Below are 18,691 nucleotides of genomic sequence, written 5' to 3' on the forward strand. Positions count from 1 at the left end.
AATAATTACTCATATATAAACTGATCTATGATTGGTTGAGAGTGTTTATACTAGTAACGGAAGAAAATTAACTGGCACTTTTATTTATTTATTACAAAAGCAATACAATTGTGCCTAGACTTTTTTGTATGGTACTATTGTTAGCGAGTGACTAATTGTGAGCGCATTGATCGGTTAAGAGTGAGTGTGTTAATAGCTCTTGAAGAAGCATAACATTCATTTTTGGGTGGTTGGTTCCCTTGAAAATGTCAACAGATAGCTTTCTATAAATGACCCTTCCTCTAATTTAGTACAAAACATCATTAGCAATAGCATCATCAACAAAACTCCACTCAATTCTATTCCACAAGCTTTCAACCAACTTCATCAAATCATCATCACCAATGCTGAGAGGGATGACCCATATATATAACAATTAAAAATTTAAGACCCCATTTTTTATAGTCCACAAAACAAAAGCCGTGTGTTCTGTCTGTCTGTCCCATTCACAACATACCAACAAGTTTCAATGAGCACACATGGTTCTTACAGCATGAGATCCAAGGCCTCCTTTGAAAATGAAGCTAAGGCCACAGGGAAAGAAAGTGGGGTAAGTACTAAATAAACAAAAGCATAAAACAAAACACAAAAGAAATAAAAAGAAAAAGATATCATTTTTTTATTATTGTTATTTTGAATATTGAGAATTTATGTAATGATGAGAGGTTGTGATAAAAATGGAAATCCAGGGAGGAGGAGGAGGAGGTAGTGGTGGAGGTGGCAAGAGTGGGAAGACAATGTCCCCCAACAGCAAGGAGAATCTGTTTATAGTTTTTCTGGTGACACTTTGGTACTCTTCAAACATTGGTGTGATCCTTCTGAACAAGTACCTGCTTTCAAACTATGGATTCAAGTTCCCAATCTTCCTCACAATGTGCCACATGTCAGCTTGTGCTGTTCTCAGCTATATCTCCATTGTGTTCTTCAAGGTGGTGCCTCAGCAGATGATCAAATCAAGGTCCCAGTTCATCAAGATTGCAACTTTGAGCCTTGTCTTCTGTGCCTCTGTGGTTGGTGGCAACATCTCCCTCAAGTACCTGGCTGTGTCCTTCAACCAAGCGGTGGGGGCAACCACACCCTTCTTCACTGCTGTCTTTGCCTATTTGGCCACCCTCAAGAGAGAGGCTTGGGTTACCTATGGTGCCCTTATTCCTGTTGTTGCTGGAGTTGTCATTGCAAGTGGGGTATGTCTTGTTCTCTTTAATTTAATCTCACTGCTTTCTTTTGATTTGTTGTATTTGAATGTTGTGAATGATCATGGATGTGTTTCTCTTTGAGATTGGGATAGGGGGGCTCTTGATTGATTCATATTGGTGTTTGAAGGGTGTTTGTGTGACTATAGAGACATGTCAATGCTGCATCATGTTCCTTGTGCCACTCCAGATCTGGAGTGGTGTTGGACAGATTAGGTGATGGTGGTTTGTGTGATTTAGTTGATCTTGATTGTTTGAAAGGTATAAGGAATCTGTTTTTCATGAAGTGAAACCTGCTTGGAAGTTAATGAGATCTCAACTTTTCAAGAACTGCAAATCTATGACAATCACTGGGAAAATGATGCTTCTTGGCATTATTCTTTGTTGTCTTCTTCTTTTTGGATCTGCACTGTTCTAGTTTATTAGCTTTTATATCAGATAGCCAGGTTTTTGGGATTTTTTTAAAAAATAATCAACTAGCATTGAAGTTACTTAATTATCATTTTATTTTATCTAATCATGTTATATATATGATTATGATGCCTCCCCTAAAGCTTTTCATGAATTAGGCTTTTTGTAGTTATCTACTTATTAAATGTCATGGCATTCTGTGTATTGCACACCACAATATAATTTGTTATACGACTGGCAAGTGGCAACATCATAGCAGTTGCTTTCGACTGGCATCATGCATATTTTCCTTTTTGTTTTCCCGGCTTATTCATTTTGATTCTGCAGAGCTTCATATTTTTCTTGGTGATTGCAGGGCGAGCCAGGGTTTCACTTATTTGGATTCATTATGTGCCTAAGTGCAACTGCCGCAAGAGCCTTCAAGTCTGTCCTTCAGAGCATTTTACTTTCTTCTGAAGGGTAAAAATATTTTACACTGTGTCTACGATTTCTAATTTCCTCTTTTTCATCTAACTTCAATAGCTAACTGGCTAAAAATTATAGTAGTATCAAAGATTGCTGAAATCTGCTATCAATATGCTTCCCTTCAGCTTATTTATTTGAAACAAGAAATTGTGCAACAAGAAATAGGGAACTAGCTGTCTAAACTTATTTTTCCTGGAAAACAACCATTGAAGGATGTTTCAGGAAGTTGTTAGCTGTACTGTGTGTCGAAGATATGATGTCATGACTCATAAGACATACAATAGTATTTTTTTTTAATAAAAAAGCTGGAAAGTGATATGCTGTTATATGTAAAAACATACTTCAATTGTGATTTTGCTGTAATTGATCAGTAGCCAAGGTTGTGGAGTGACTAAGAACCAAATTCACATTTGTTGAAAATATTAAGTTATTGTGAATTGTGGATTCAAGAACACATGTTTTAAAATTTTATTATATTGCTTTATTGGACAATGTTTATTCTTTCAGCTCTTTATAGGTATTATTGGTTTGTAATTGAAAATTGTGTCACTAATATTGCTTGCTTTTAACCCATTCCTTTAATCTCATTTGTGATATGTGAGGAAAAACAAAATCTTGTTGAATCCACTTTTTTCTGCAAACTACACTTTCATGAACCGGAAATCATTTGGTAAGAGAAAAAAAATATACTCTTTTCCAACTTGTGTAATCATGCATGTTTTTTGTATCATGATTACTTGATGCATGAAAGATGGACTAGCAGAACACTTCTACCTGAGGAACAAGTTTTTCTTCTCCATTGTTCTTATACGATTGAAAAAAGACAAATGAAAGTTCTAATACCCTGATGTTTCTTGCTTAAAACTTTTCGTTGTTTTTTATGTTTCCTACTTATTTACATTTTAGTCATGTAGGTATGTTTCCTTTTCATATTCATAAATGAATTATTCTTAAGCAAGACCTATTGGTTACATGAACTATATTTGTTTAAGTTATACCGTAAATTAGTAATGAATGGCCGTCTAAATACTCAGCTTCTTAATGATGTGTATATGTGGTTCTCTGCAAACTTAGAGCCAAAATTATAGCTTAACTTGAGTGGAGGCAGTCACAACATGATAATACAACTTGAGAATCAATATTCTTTTTCTTCATTATAATTGAAATCTTGGATGGTTTTAGATTTGAATAGTCTTCGTTGTCGAGCAGATTGTGTCTATCATGATACCATCTATGCCTTTTCACTTGGCTTTAATTTCGAACCCAACAAATAACTATTTTTTGCTGAAAGTTTTGGCTAACAGCATGTTACTTTCAGAGTTTTAGTTACTTGACAATAGGAAGTTTTTATACTATATGCATTTTGGTATATGATTAATTTTAAATATATAAAATAGGAAATGAGCAGTAGTTGTGAACAAAGGTGTGATTAAAACTTTCTCATCCGTAACTTAGATATAGGATGAGTTTGTTTAAACTTTTAAAAAAGCAACTTTAAAATAAGTGTTTTTTATATAAGCATTTTTTTAAGAAGCAGATAGATTTTGCTTCTTAAAATAAGCAGAAAATTGTTTTTTGTAAGCAGAAACAATTTAGGCAAACACACTATTAAAAATAGAAAGTTGCTTATTTGATTAAAATAAACACTTATTTCAACAAATAAGTTTAAACAAACTGGTTCATAATTCCACTCTTGCCTTTCTCTACAGTGAAACTGCTGCTTCTCAAGTGTCCTTAAAACTGTATTACATCACCTCTCATGTGTTATCCATATGAAATGCTTCAATTTTTGTAAAGGATTAATGCCTAACATTATAGTAAACACACATTCTTATGTATTTACTTATTGTGTTCAAGTACAACAGGGTGACTATCTGTTTCCTTTTTCTAACTTTCAAACTTTGGCTAAATTATTTGTACTCAAAACACAACTTAAGATACTGGAAATTTTTATGTTCTCCAAGTTATTAGTATTAGTATGACAATGACCAGAACTTGAGGTTCCTCCTCCCCATTATCTCATGGACTTCATAAACCATAATTGCATAAGCCTTTTTTGGCTGATACAAAATGCTTATAATGTTGCATCCCCTTCAACTTAACAGGGAAAAGTTGAACTCAATGAATTTGCTCCTGTATATGTCTCCAATCGCGGTTCTAGTTTTGTTGCCTGCAGCACTTATAATGGAGCCAAATGTCGTAGATGTCACATTGACGCTTGCAAAGGACCATAAATCAATGTGGCTACTTCTTTTTCTAAACTCAGTCATAGCGTATGCAGCAAACTTAACAAACTTCTTGGTGACTAAACATACCAGTGCTCTCACACTCCAGGTTTGCCTCTTTGTCACTACTAGAACTTATGAAAAATATTTAGTTAAAAGCTAAAATAATAAGACCAAATTTCTTTTATTCATTAAAACTGAAAATCACTTTTACCTAAACTAAATGTTTTGACCCTGTAACATAAGACTCGAAATCACATAGGCTAAAATAGAATTTCCTTTTGTTATCTATATTTTTTGTTTTAGTTTGATGCTCTAAGTTCTAAATTCCACTTTTGTCTCTTAAAGTGTCTTTCTTAGACTAAATTAAGTTCTTCTATCAATTTTTGGCACTATCAATGTCAATTTTGACTGATGTGGCAAATATTTATTTGATGTGACATCTTTCATTATTTGTCATGTATCTCTAAGTTAACCAAGTGTGATAAACTAAAGGAAACTAAAGGAGTTGTAAGGTAAACTTGATGGTAAAAGAAAAAGAGAGAGGAAAAGATTATGGGTTTGATTTGCCTGCTAATAAAATACTAACAATTAATATTTATTAATAAAAAAAAAGTGTGATAAACTAATGAAAGGATTAATTTAGATTACCTGAGACTCTTTAAGAAAACAAAGTGAAACTTTTCAAACTTAAGGATGAAACTGAAACTCTTAAAAATTCTATTTTATCCAAATCACATAAAAAATTCATGTCAAAGTGTGCTTAAAGCAAACTTGCTTTGTTACTTCATGAAATTCATACACTGAATTCCCTCTAAAATTATGTTAAACAGGTATTAGGCAATGCAAAAGGTGCCGTAGCTGTTGTAATCTCAATACTCCTATTCAGAAACCCTGTCACTGTTCTTGGCATGGGTGGCTATACAATTACCGTGATGGGAGTAGCTGCATATGGAGAAACAAAAAGGAGGTTTAGATGAACAATCTCTAACATTCACCGATTGTCTGATTCGTGTATTTTATTGTAGTTTATTTATATGAACAAGATTCTTTGTAACGTGACTAGGAGTAGAAGGGAGCCATTTTATAATGTTATTCTGTTGTATCTACCACATAAATATTTATTTATCACTGGTACATTTTGTCCTAAGTAAGTGTACCAAAAAAAAATTGTAATGAGTTGAAGCACGAGAATTATGCTTAGGAATGCGTCAGAGGCAATAGTTACTAATGAAGAGAAAGTTGATAGCAAACTAGGATCTGAGCACCATCTTGCCCTCCACCCTTAATGTCATTATGCTCACGTTCATTATAGACAAACATATGAAGCAAACAAATGAAAAGGGAATGATAAAATATAAAAGTTAAAAAAAAAAATAGAAGCCTCTCAAATAAAGAAAATGTAAAAACAAAAAAGAGATAGAGAAAAGTTATACTCATCTCAGTTTGGCTTTATATTTTTTCACCTTAAGAAAGACTTAAAGACAATGACAAAGGCAATAGTAGGAATCAATGCAATGGGGATGATTGTTCAGAACATGTAGTCTGAAAAAATTTCAATGTTGTGGAAATTAAAGGAGAATCTGAATAAATAAAAAATCAAATGCAAAAAATGAAAGAAGTAAATTTTTTTTTAAAATACTCATATTGGGTCTCTTTTAAATATACACATTCCTTATTTCTTCTTTCATTTGTTGCCTTTTCTTTTCCAACTCTGTTTGAATTTTAAAATAGAAACATTATGATACTAACAATTCCTATGATAAAAAATAATTTTGATTATATAGTCCATAAAATCAGGTTACATTAAATCTTAGATTGATGTGAATTAATAATTCAATTGAAATAAAAGAATGTATAGAAAGACGACACATAAGATTTTTATGTTGAAATGTGCTAATATAGATTGACATGGGATAGATGAGTAATTTAGGAGAGAACTTTTAGGATGAAATGCACTTATAAGTTGACATGTGATCAATAAGAACTCCAGATAGAATTATTTTGTATTAGCATAGATTTTAAATAGTAATGTTATATCCTCCTAGGCATTCTCCTACTACATTATAAAGCATTAAATGAAAAAATAAATACATTTAAGGTGTTAAAAATATAAACATATTTAATACTTATAATTAAAAAAAAGTAGTAATATTAGTGAGAGGATGTAGTTAGAAGACTTAGAAGTTAGAATTATTCATTATGAACTAAGGAAATATTTAGTTCAAAGGAGAAGAGGAATAGAATTTTAATGGAGGGGAGGAAAAAATTGTTTAGACATTATGTTTGGTTAAGAGGAGGAGAAAGATTTTAATAAAGGGGAAGAAGTAATCATTTTCTTGTTTGGTTCAAAGGGGAGGAAAAGATTTTAAAAACTAATTTAATTTTGTAATCTTACACTTTTAAATTTGAAAATAGAAATAGAAATATTTTAGTTATTATAGTTGAAATGTTTTAAATTTCCTTCTTTCCTCCAAATCTTCCAATATTAGAGGAGAGCAAAAATTAGATGACCCCCTTTATTCCCCTATCCTTCTTAAAAATTGAAACAAACAATAAAAATTATAAAAATATTCCTCCCGTATTCCATTTCCCACTAACCAAACACTACGTAAACACAATTCCAAGGTAGACACTACCTATCTACCAATAACATTTATTTAATATTAAACATGTAAAAAAAAGTATATTGTAAAGTACAAAAATGTACCAGTGAACTATAAAGTTCGAGGACTACCTAGTTTCTGTTCAACAAATATGAACGCCATTATCTATGTAGCACGTGCTGAGATCTTTGTATTACAAGCCAAACGGACCAAACTCTGCTCAAATGCAGGGGTGCAAAATATGTGGGGTTCCCAATCGGCTTGCTTGGTAAAAGATAGGATGAATATCCCCCTCGTCATGCTGGTAAAGCAAGGGCGCAGGAAAGTTTTTTTTTTTTTTTTTTTAGTTTTGCACAACTAGACTCTTAAATGAATTTATGTGAACTACGAATTGCAGAAGTTTGGAACTGTTCTCAAATAAAAATGCTCCTCAAAAACAGCTGGTTCTGACATAAACAGATAAACATACACTAGTTGCGTTCAGTGCGCAGAGAGGAGAGGACTGTTGTTGGTATTGCCTTCAATCATTTCTTTTCCAACACCCATATATGTTTTGTCATGCCTGGAAATTCCGTATGGTATCAAGTCTTTACAAAATTACATAAATTTGCAATGCCGTAAGGAATGACAGCATTAAAAGCACACTACACTAGTAGGAGAAATGAGCAGAGCAACCAGGGTAATGCCCTAATGTAAAAAAGTAGCTTGGTTAGGCATTCTTGTCAATGTTCATCTATCTAGTTGTTTTTCGTAAGGTTAGTGTCCTAAAAAACAAAATACGTAAACAAAAATGTTCATGACCCAAAAACAAAAGAAAAGGAAAACGAAACCATACTCTTATAATATTTTATGCCAGCTCGGGACCAGATGGCAGTGCTTCATAACCATCATGGTGCTGCTTACTAGTATCTCTTTCAACTGGGATGCACTTGAGGATAGCAGCTATAGGCATGCTAACTGCTCCGATTACCACACTTAGTAACCAGAATTGCCAGTTTAGAGGCACAGTGCTGGCAAACGTTCCAAGGAATTCAACTATCACCACTTGAAATGCCACGGTGGCGAAAATTATCGCCAAAAATATCCGGCTGTCAAACATGCCTCTGAATATGTTTATCTTATCAATATCTCTGCTGTTTATCTCATTAAACACCTGGAAGAGTAGAAATGGAAAACAGCTAGGTATATAAATGGAACCATTTTTTAACAGGTTTGAACTTTTATTTTACATGTTTGGAGTCTATTAAGTATAAACAACAATTAGGGCATGATGCATGCAGAGTGTACCTGGCAAAATACAAAGGAGTTGAATATCAAAGTGTTGAGAACTTTCGTTGCATCTGAACCACTAAGTCCGAGTAGCCTCTTCCCGTCAAAATTTAGAATCCCTAGGATGATTAATTGATATATGCTTTGACCTATGATATTCCTCCACATAGGTTTGGTGATAAAGTTTGCTCCCCTTGCAACTGGGGGTCTTTTCAAAAGTCCATCGTTAGGAGGTTCAGTAGCCAGGGCTAATGCACCAAGAGTGTCCATGATCAAGTTGACCCAAAGCAACTGAACAGCGGTGAGTGGAGCAGATCCTGAAAGAAGGAAGACTATCAACCATGTTGCTTGAAACAAAGTCAACAGATTATAAAAGGGAAAACAAATTCTATTAACCAACAAACCAGTGATGCACGCAGAAAAGAAGTTGATAACCAGAGCAACAACATTAACTGTCAATTGAAACTGCACAAATTTTTGAATGTTTATGTATACTGCACGTCCCCATTTGACAACATTGACAATAGTCGTGAAGTTATCATCCATTATAATGACATCGGCATTTTCTTTGGCAACCTGTAAATGGTATTTATTATCAAGCACAAAAAATGCTACTAGATATGAATGGTAGCAAAGAGTCATTAATATAAAAAGAGGAAAAAGAAACCGCCACGTATGGGACAATTATAGGGGAGGATAGACAAGATAGCAAAGGAAAAATTAACGAATCAGTTAATAAATTATGAAACTAGAATAGAAGATAACGCTAACGCCTTATATCTTTAACATAATGTAGGACTATTATACAAAACTAAGCGTACACTTAACTGCCAGAATTATCGTAGTAAACAAGAGATACAAACCTCAGTTCCTGCTATGCCCATTGCAAGTCCAATGTCTGCCTCGCACAGTGCAGGAGCATCATTAGTTCCATCACCAGTAACAGCAACAACCTCACCAAACAATTTCCTCAAATTGGTTACTAATCTGTGCTTGTCCAGAGGTAAGGATCGTGCCATCACCTGAAACCATATCAAGTACATAAGAAACCATCTCAATAGAGGATACAAAACACCTAACCTACCCTTTTCCCTGTCCTCAAGAACTGAAAGTCACAGAATTTGAGATGAGATCAGAACCTGGATTCTTGGTATAACATCCTTCATTTGCTCAGGAGACAAGTCACGAAAATCTGGACCTTCTATGGCTAGACCACCCTCTGTAAGTAAACCACATTCTTTAGCTATAGCTTTAGCTGTATTTATGTTATCACCAGTAACCATGCGGATAGTTATTCCAGCAGCTATACAAGTTTGAATTGCTTCCTTAACCCCAGGGCGTACAGGATCCTTGATTCCTACTAAGGCTATGAAAGTATAGCCACTATCTGAAATGTTGGGTTCATGGGTTTCATTTATCTCTTTAAAGGCCAAGCAAATAGTTCTCAAAGCTTCAGAGGCAAAGGCATTTATAACAGCAGAGACATTATTTGCCCGGTCTTCAGGAAGATCAACAACTTCCCCATTGCAATCCATAATTTTGTCACACATTTTTAATATTATTTCTGATGCACCTTTGCAGAAAGCTCGGACTCCTCCATCAGGAAGACCCACAAGCACAGACATTTTCTTGCGGACTGAATTGAATGGCTCAACTTGGAGTATCTTATACTCTCTACGCTGTGCATACGCATCAAAATCAGCACCCAAGAGGCAGCCAAATTCCAATAATGCTGATTCTGTTGGGGTTCCCAATATAGTGTCCTTTCCATTTTTATCCTTGACTACTTCAGCAGAAGTATTTTGAAATATAGCCTGCAAAAGGATGTTTAGAACTCCTTCAGATGTACATGTTTTCAGTTCGTCTGCACTCTCATTACCTTTTATCTCCATGGATTTTTCGCATATCCATGCTTTAGTAACCACCATTTTGTTAGTGGTCAATGTCCCTGTCTTATCTGTGCAAATGCAACTAGCTGAACCCATAGTCTCACAAGCAGAAAGATGTCTTACAAGTGCCTTGTCATTCATTAGTTTTTTCATTGCAAAAGCAAGACTGAGTGTCACAGCCAGTGGTAATCCTTCAGGAACCGCAACAACTATTATGGTTACAGCAATAGCAAAGAAGTCCAGTAACTTCTTTGCATCATCTGAAGACCAACTGGCAAACTCACCATGAAGCGCTTTTTCGACCACAAACCTAACTGTCAACACCACAAATGTCAGAATGGCAAATGTCAAACCAATTTGACCAATAATAGTAGCAACTCCATTTAATTTAACCTGCAATGGGGTTTCATCCTCTCCTCCCTGGTTTAGAGTCTCCATCAATTTTCCCCATTCAGTCCTCATGCCAACAGTTGTAACCAACATCTTCCCCTGACCATCCTGCACTTTGGTTCCTGAGAGAAGAAAAGGTTTTTCTTCATTTATATTTACCGGTTCGCTCTCACCTGACAAACTCGATTCATCAATAAGCAAAGAGTATCCTGATATAAAAATCCCATCAGCGGGAACTTGATCCCCAGTTGACAAATGAACAACATCACCAACTACTATATCATAAATTGAGATCTTTTGTCTTTTCCCATCTCTATTGACCTGAACAAATATCTTTTTCTTCTCTTTGTCCAAATCCCTGAACTGCAGGGACTGCTTGTAATCACTGACAGCTGTAACAATGACGACCAAGAATATACTGAGTATGATTCCCACACCATCATAAGTTCCCTTTGGCCACCCTTCAGTGGCAATCCCTATACCTATAGAAACTACAGCACAAACCATGAGAATGATTAGAGTTAAGTCCTGCAATGCATCCCACACAAACATCAGGAACGACCTAGAAGGTTTTTCGGTATAACGATTGAATCCATAAATCTGTTGTCTGCTATTTATACTCTCTTCGTTGACACCTCCATCTACCGAAACTAACAATTTCCTTGCAATGGATTCAACTCCACCAATATCATTTAAGGTCTTGTTATCATGACCACGAACAATAGAAGCAATCTCATCTGGATGAATACCAAAACCAGCATCTCTTACCTCACTTGATAGTTTGTACTCGACTCGATTACCAGCTGCACAAGAAAACCAGATTAGCTTAGAAAACATATGAAGAGAAAGTGATTAGTTCTATAGCAATGATAAGAACTTTGAATACTGAAATTGGATCACTGTACCATCGATAAATTGTAATGCTGCCTTTTGAACGTAGAGAGCAATTCGAAATTTTTCCTGATAGAGTAAACCAAAGATAAAATAGTAAAACTGGTAACGACAAATTGTCAACATACAAAAAGGTAGGTAGAAAAATCCTCATTCAAAGTAAGAAAATAGTCCCATATCTCATTGCATGAAATTAAAACTTTATGAAGTTAAGGAGAACTCTTTCAAGAAACCTCAGTTAAAATTTAAGAAAAATGTTAGTATTTCCATCTTAATCATGATTATTTTTGGAGCAGGTTAGATAACCAGCAAACGAAATATTGAAAGTTACATTTTTCACTCGATACTCACAAGGAATGGTTAATCATAATGCAGAGAGGTCACCGTTATCAATATTGTCAGAACGATTGGAGGGGAAACCCCTTTTGAATGTGTCAACATATAAGTGAATAATGAAATGAAATAAATCTGCATTTTTTGCCAAAGGATATGCTAGTTGGGTCATATAAACCTCGAGTTCAACTTTGAGGTAACTTGGAGAAGGTGTTACATTCTGAGTCTAATCACTTTCTCTTAAACAAACCCTGATCAACTTCCAATCACCATGATTAACTGACCTCTGAAGAGCTCCAATGAGTCTTCTCCAACCTGTCTCTAAGAATTGGACCAAACAGGTTTTTTAAGAAAGTTCCAAAAACTTCTTTAACCCTTTCAAAATTGGCTTTGAAGTCCTTGGAGGATTCAGATTGGGATTTAAAAGTTTTTTAAGTCACTGCACAGGATGGCTCTTGGAACTATGACTTTTTTAAGGAAATGCTCCCAAGCCACATAGTTTGTATTATTTGTGGAATGCTTTGGAAATGGTTCCTTGATCTAGAAGTTTTCTACTAATGGGAATTTCAATCTTGCCTCTGCGTATCGTAACTACATCCTACTCAAGAGTATTTGGGACTGGCCAGTTCCGGATAGAGTGACATTTTTTCTTTGGAAGTCAGCCCATAATGCTCTCCTAACTAACTATCTTAGGCATCAATGAAATATCACCACAAATGCTGCCAACAGCATGAAGAGACTACTCTCCATGCTCCAAAAGATTGTGGCACAGCAAAACAGGTTTGGCTCCTAACGTTCCCTCTTCACGGGTTCAAGGAACAAAAATTTTCAGAACCGAAACCTTCATTTTTGGTTTCAAACAAACCTGGACGGACAGCACTCCCAGGGTGTTGGCTGGTCTCTTATTTTTGGTTTCTCAATCCATGTCATTTCGGAAAGAAGTTAGAAGTTGTTTTTGCCCCTCTCTTTTCCACTGATTTGTCCATTCATAAGGCTGTTTGCCATTCAGATTAGGCGGCTCTAATCAAACATCCACAATGCTTCATCATCCTGAGCAAATTTTTTTCTTGAACTCCCCCTGATGAGGGATTCATAAAAATTAACCGTGATGGAGCTTATGCTTATGCCTCTCAAGTAGAAGCATCTGGCAGTATCATCAGAGATCATAGTGGCCGTTTCTTATCAGCCATGGCTTGCAATTTGGCAATTTTTCATGGTTTAAAATTAGCCATCAGCAGGTGCTTCTCCAGAATGTGTTGAAAGTGATTCCCTCTTAGCTATCAACATGAAAATATTGGGGTTAATATCCACCATCCCGGTTATACTCTGGTTAGATATATCAATTATATGCTCGAGTCTCTTATTATTTATTTCTGTAGACATATTGCTCAAGAGATGAATGCACTTGAAGATGCTCTTGCCAACTATGGAATGTCTTTAGATAGTGGTGGTCTTAGGATTTTAGATTGTGTCCTGGACTTCTTGTACTTACATTTGCTAGCTGATGATTCAGCAACTTTGTTTAGTAATTTGTAGGTAGCTTTTCTGGTTTTCTTGGCCTCTAGCCTCTAGGCCCTTTGCTAATAAAAAGTACTAATAATAATCTAAACTGAACACGCACTAAATTTAAATTCACCAAAAAAATGTTGCTTCAACAGAACTGCAGTGCAATAGAATTTAAATTCACTAAATTATATGTTTTATTTAAGATATCTCACAAAGCTCGTAGCTAAGATTATCGAGTGTTGCCATTACACCCAGGTTGCTGGTTTGTAGGATAAATTCGTGGAAATCAAAAAATAATTTATTTGAAACTTCTTTATAACTTCTTAACTTATATGAATAATCTTTTCAGAAAAGCTTATCAAAATAATCTTTTTAACTTTTTTTTTTGTGATTGATCTTTTTAGCTTATTTCAATAAATTTCACCATTAATCTTACGAAGAATTTATTAAAAAAAATCTCAATTAAATTTTTCGTTAACTAAGTAAATGTTAACAGTAAATTTTTCACCAGTAAATTTTTCAATCAATTATCAGGATTAGGATTCAGGCTAAACCCTCGTTTTCCAGTAGTCTGAACCCTTTTACAGTAAATATTTACTTTAAACCGACATCCGCCATTGTTGACATCTATACGGCAGCAGAAATTTCGGCAACAATTTACATTGCCATTTCAAAATGTTGCTGTTGCTGTTGCCGTGCCTTTGTTAACACTCAACTTACTAGACGCGTCTATACCGCGTTTTTCAAGTCATTCTTAATTTCAGCACCAAAAAAGACTAGTCAAGAGTAGTTACGCTATCGCGCTGATCGAGACATGTTGTGATACTTGACTTTAACCAACATTACTTATTCTGGAGTAAATGATATGAACTTGTTTAGCATTGTTTTGAACATTTATATCATAAATAATATATTATTTTTCAAGTATTATAAAACTTGTAAAATTAAGTTTAAGATTTATTAGCAAATGAATTTTTGTGTAGAAAGTTTACATTTATATACAATCCGATGTTCTAATTAACAGTAAATTCATATTATTTTATAATAAAATATAAGGCACGTTTATATAATTTCACAAATTTTCCATAAACCACTAATTTTCACTATTAACAGTATGCATTTTTAAGGTACTTTTAACAACAAACTAAAATAACTTTTGTATCCAAAAAGTTATATTATAAGAGTTTTTAAACGTATATTAAGCTATAAAAATGTATATTAATTGCCCATAACTTTCAGACAGATACAGGACACGAGTGTCATTTTCAAAGGTTGCTAACTAGTAGAAAAATGATGTGATAAAATGAAAAGAGGAATGGAAAAATAAAATAAAATTTAAATAAATAAAAAGTGAATGTATTTGGAATATTTTTTAAATAGTAGTAGTAAATACCAACTTCCTTCTTATTTTTATTTCTTACTATTTGTCTCATTGTCTCTGATCACTGATGGCTGTTGATTTCTATGAAATCTATTATTGATGTCTTTGTAGTGTCAAAATGTTCCCAATCAGATTTTGCCAAGGAAATTTCCAGGAAGTTTCGACTTTCTTGTTTGCTGTGTCACTAGGATAAATATGTTTAATTGCTAAAATAAAATACTTTTGTAGTGGGTAGTACAACTGTATGCATGAAAAATACTTTCAAAGATACCTTAAATTTTCCATTTTTACATCACATCTTTATTCATCAGTTGCTTTAGATGTGGCATGCCACAAGATAACTTCGGTGCAAATTGCATGTTAAATATTCCAAATAACTTTAGTATCCATGGTGAAAACATTTGTAACATTTTTTATGGCAGTAATTCATAAAATAGTATTAAGATTTAAGAATTAGATATAAAATCGAACAATATAAAATAAATAGTATAATATGAAAAATGGGCTAATTATAAATAAATCATTAAAATAATTTATATTATTTATTCACTCATTTATACTTTTAAATTGCAATAATCAATATTTTGAAATTGCAGTTATTTTATTTTATGTCCACTATTTGTTTTTTCTTTCAAGTATAATTTTTTTACATAAAATTACATCTTAAGTTTTGAATATTCCAAAAATTTCAATATTAAGGATTTGAAAGATTATATGAAGAATTTATGTGAACTAAAAGATCACATATTTTATTAAATTAATAAATTGAATAATACAATAGTGAAATAATTTAAAATAATAGTTTAATATTAAAAAAAACAAGCAAAAAAATAGTACCAATTAAAAACGAATAGAATTATTTAGTGATGAAGTAAAATCAGAGTTTATCCTAAATGTAAAACAAATAAAAATGAAATTGTATTAAAACATGAAAAACTAAATACAGTAAAAATATATAACTATAAATTATAAGCTAGTTGAAAAAACTTATAATTTATAAGATATAAACTAGTAAAATAAATTAATTGGGATAAATACTGGAAATCAAAACTAACAAGAAGATAAAGGAAGAATGTTGACCATGAATGTCCCGAAAGTCACAACTCACAAGGTAGACGTACATTCTTACCGAGAATCTACGTTTAAAAAGTGTTGATCTAATCTCTTCAACAAACCCGCTAATATAAATCAAATCGTAATCTTCAGATTGATTACCTTTCCTAATCTCACTCCTAATTAAAAACAAAATAAAATAAAACCAAGCTAAAATGTCAAATCCGGATGAGATACATTGGCACGGCCAAACGTGAAAGTAACATTATCTGCCGTCCATCCAATGTAAAGTATCAGCACCTACTTTTTTTAGCTCAGTGTTGTTTGGGCCATAAGTCATGTCATGACAACAGCCATCATGAAAAAAGATAGCACCAGCGCAGTATGGCCCCATCCCATTTCTCCCATTCAGTGCTTGTTTGATTTGTTCTTAAGAAAGTCACAAATTATTTTAAAGATTTAAATTGAGAATTTAACACACACTATTAACTATTAGTATTAGTTAATTAGCCTACTTCAAGGGGGTAATCAATAATCGTATGTATTTTGCCAATGGCAGCTATTGTGCAAATGAAGAACTACCCTTTTTCTTTAAAAAATTTTTATTGCTAGTGGTAGACTTGACCTTGGGATGTTGGAACCACTAAACACAGTACAGACAGAAAACTGTACGACAAAGCATTAGTTTTCAGTAGTACAGACACTAACGTCACGAAAAGACGTTCACACGTCACAAAATGTGGAAAAGTCACTAACAAAATTTTATATTTTTTAATGAAACTTAACTAAAGTAAAAAGAGTTTAACATTATTCATGCTTATAATATAGAATAATTTTATATTATTATTAAATTATAAAATATTATTAATATAATTTTTAAAATAATTACTAATTTATCATGATAAATTATTATTAGATATTAATATATAATTATTTTATATTAATAGTACATATTTTATTTTCTCTAATAAAAGTATATTTGAAAGTATCTTAAAAATATGTTACTTATAGGATATTCAAAAATAAACATTTTGTGTCATTTGTGTTAAAAGACAGAAATAGACTATTGAGTTGCATAATAATCCTATCAGACGCCCGATGAGCATAAAACAAGAAAAATAAATACATATTTACTTTTTCCTTAATCAAATTTTTATTTTATTTTTTCCTATACTTTTTCTTTTCTTTATTATATCTATTACTTTTCTCTTTATTTTTTTTCCTTTCTTCTTTCTCTTGTTTGCTCTCCAATCCACTCCAAAATAAAGTATATATATATATATATATATAAAGACAAAGAGACTCATCTAGCAACAGCCGCAATATTTAACTCCCGTTCACTAAATAAGGAATACCATTTAAATATTTTGTATCATTGCAAAAAGTGTCCTTTTGCTTTGAATTGTTCTTGGGTTCAACGTTCTCACATTGTGACACACGTCCAAACCGGCTATTTAGTGAAAGGCAAAAACTTTTGACTGTGTTTAATCTCCATTTGCAACTTATTTCACACGAAATCAAATCCTCACAAAAAGTCAGAAAAGAATATTTAAAAAACGACGCCACTTCAATTCTTATCTCTATTTTATCTCCGCATACGATTCCACATGTAGACCTCATTTTTAATATTCTTTCCTCCGTCACTTTTTATATTTCTCTCTCAACAACCAGAACTCCGAGAGCATGTGCTTGTGATCTTTCGCATATGACCAAGAAATAAACAAGCAATAATAATACTAGTACTCTACTAGTAAAAGTTTTCTTAAACTCTCGTGGCTAATTCCATTTTATTCTTCACTGTTTTTAGGCTCAATTTACGTAGACTTTTCTAAAGCAGCCATAAAACATTCACAGAAAAAACAGATTAATATGCTAAAAGTTTATTTCATTTATTTTTTTCAAAATTTAATGCATGTACCGCATATTGATTTAAGCTGATAGAGAAGCTTAACCTATTTTATTTAATTTTTATTTTGTTGAAATTTATATGCACAAAGTGTATTTTACTTTTTATTTGATTTTTAACATCAATATTCATAGGATCATTAATGATAGCACCTTTCTCTGCTTTACTTTGCTATTTTTTTTGGAAGTTTCTACGCCGTGGTGGTTAAGAATATTTCGATAAACTTTCAAACAGATATAGTTATAACAGATAATGAAATAAAAATAGAGGAGGAAAGTGGGAAGAAAAACCTTGATTCCCTGCTTAATCTGCTCGGCTTCGACGCGCTTGTCGAGATCGGCGACCATGCGGAAGCGGCGGCGGTGGTTCTTGACGAAAGTGACGGCGGATCTCCATCGGCGGAGGGCTTCGACGGAGGGATTTTTGTGCTCGAGCTCGAAATTCTTGAGGAGAGTTCTCTCCATTGTTTGGAATGAAACGGAATCGGAATCAGAATCAGAATCAGAAGAAGAGGAGGTGTTGATGTTTCGAAGAGGCTAGAGAGGGAAGCGGCGAGTGAAAATCTCACGCGTTTTGTGGCGCAGTGGTGGAATACGTACACATAAATGGAAGAGGATTTAAGAACGGGTGAAAATGTGTCCGCGATAACGACGAACGGAAAAACAAAGACCGTACGGAGATATAAGATATAGTGCTCTGCACGATTTGGCAATATATAGAGGAGTTAAAGAGGGATACCGGCTGCTACGTTTACTTTTGTTTCAAAGTAAATCATGTTAGGAATGTTAAAATATTATTATTTTACTCTTTTTGTATTTTTTTGCTTTGAATTTTTAGGTTTTTATTTATTTATTTATTTATTTCTTTTAAGTTTTTAAAAAATAATTTTGTTTTTTTTTGTTATTTTTAAGTTAATATCATTACTTTTTTATATTTTAAAATAATTTATTTTAACAAAAGAGTTAAATGATGATGCACATTGTCATCCAAATATAACTTAGCATTTATATAATTTTAAAATAATTATTTTAAAAATTAATAAATTTATCTGAAAAAGAAATTGATTCACAACAAATCAATGAAAAATGCTTACTTTGACAATTTTAAAAAAATTTATTTAAAAAAAAAAAAAAG

General features: G+C 33.1%; 2 protein-coding genes across 5 annotated transcripts; one reads left to right on the forward strand and one right to left on the reverse strand.

Moving 5' to 3' along the window:
- Positions 1 to 230: 230 nt before the first annotated feature.
- On the forward strand, positions 231 to 5,586 carry LOC114399113 (UDP-URONIC ACID TRANSPORTER 1-like). Of its 2 annotated transcripts, none has more exons than XM_028361223.1 (5): positions 231 to 589; positions 729 to 1,223; positions 1,999 to 2,102; positions 4,214 to 4,442; positions 5,167 to 5,586. In XM_028361223.1, exons 1-5 carry the CDS (start codon positions 509 to 511, stop codon positions 5,311 to 5,313), a joined length of 1,056 nt encoding a protein of 351 aa, XP_028217024.1. In that variant the 5' UTR covers positions 231 to 508; the 3' UTR covers positions 5,314 to 5,586. The 2 variants fall into 2 exon arrangements, with proteins under 2 accessions (XP_028217024.1, XP_028217025.1); XM_028361224.1 differs by having other exon boundaries at positions 732 to 1,223.
- A 1,309-nt stretch (positions 5,587 to 6,895) lies between these two features.
- Positions 6,896 to 18,248, reverse strand: LOC114399972 (putative calcium-transporting ATPase 11, plasma membrane-type). 3 transcript variants are annotated; one of them, XM_028362202.1, is made up of 8 exons: positions 17,848 to 18,248; positions 11,393 to 11,447; positions 9,348 to 11,290; positions 9,072 to 9,230; positions 8,613 to 8,784; positions 8,227 to 8,525; positions 7,775 to 8,092; positions 6,896 to 7,501 (listed from the first exon to the last, which is right to left on the reverse strand). In XM_028362202.1, exons 1-7 carry the CDS (start codon positions 18,019 to 18,021, stop codon positions 7,787 to 7,789), a joined length of 3,108 nt encoding a protein of 1,035 aa, XP_028218003.1. In that variant the 5' UTR covers positions 18,022 to 18,248; the 3' UTR covers positions 6,896 to 7,501; positions 7,775 to 7,786. The 3 variants fall into 3 exon arrangements, with proteins under 3 accessions (XP_028218003.1, XP_028218002.1, XP_028218000.1); XM_028362201.1 differs by having other exon boundaries at positions 6,896 to 7,626; XM_028362199.1 differs by having other exon boundaries at positions 6,946 to 8,092.
- Positions 18,249 to 18,691: the final 443 nt, after the last annotated feature.

Source organism: Glycine soja, chromosome 19 (genome assembly GCF_004193775.1).
Source record: "Glycine soja cultivar W05 chromosome 19, ASM419377v2, whole genome shotgun sequence".
NCBI classification, from domain to species: Eukaryota; Viridiplantae; Streptophyta; class Magnoliopsida; order Fabales; family Fabaceae; genus Glycine; species Glycine soja.

What these genes read in the sequence shown, in the direction of transcription:
- LOC114399113 (XM_028361223.1), top strand. Translation starts at nt 509, where the DNA reads ATGAGCACACATGGTTCTTACAGCATGAGATCCAAGGCCTCCTTTGAA. An exon ending in GAGTTGTCATTGCAAGTGGG is followed by an intron (nt 1,224 to 1,998) that starts GTATGTCTTGTT and finishes TGGTGATTGCAG; the next exon opens with GGCGAGCCAGGGTTTCACTT. An exon ending in CCAGTGCTCTCACACTCCAG is followed by an intron (nt 4,443 to 5,166) that starts GTTTGCCTCTTT and finishes TATGTTAAACAG; the next exon opens with GTATTAGGCAATGCAAAAGG.
- LOC114399972 (XM_028362202.1), bottom strand. Translation starts at nt 18,021, where the DNA reads ATGGAGAGAACTCTCCTCAAGAATTTCGAGCTCGAGCACAAAAATCCC. An exon ending in ATGTTATACCAAGAATCCAG is followed by an intron (nt 9,231 to 9,347) that starts GTTCTGATCTCA and finishes ATATGGTTTCAG; the next exon opens with GTGATGGCACGATCCTTACC. An exon ending in TGGGCATAGCAGGAACTGAG is followed by an intron (nt 8,785 to 9,071) that starts GTTTGTATCTCT and finishes TACCATTTACAG; the next exon opens with GTTGCCAAAGAAAATGCCGA.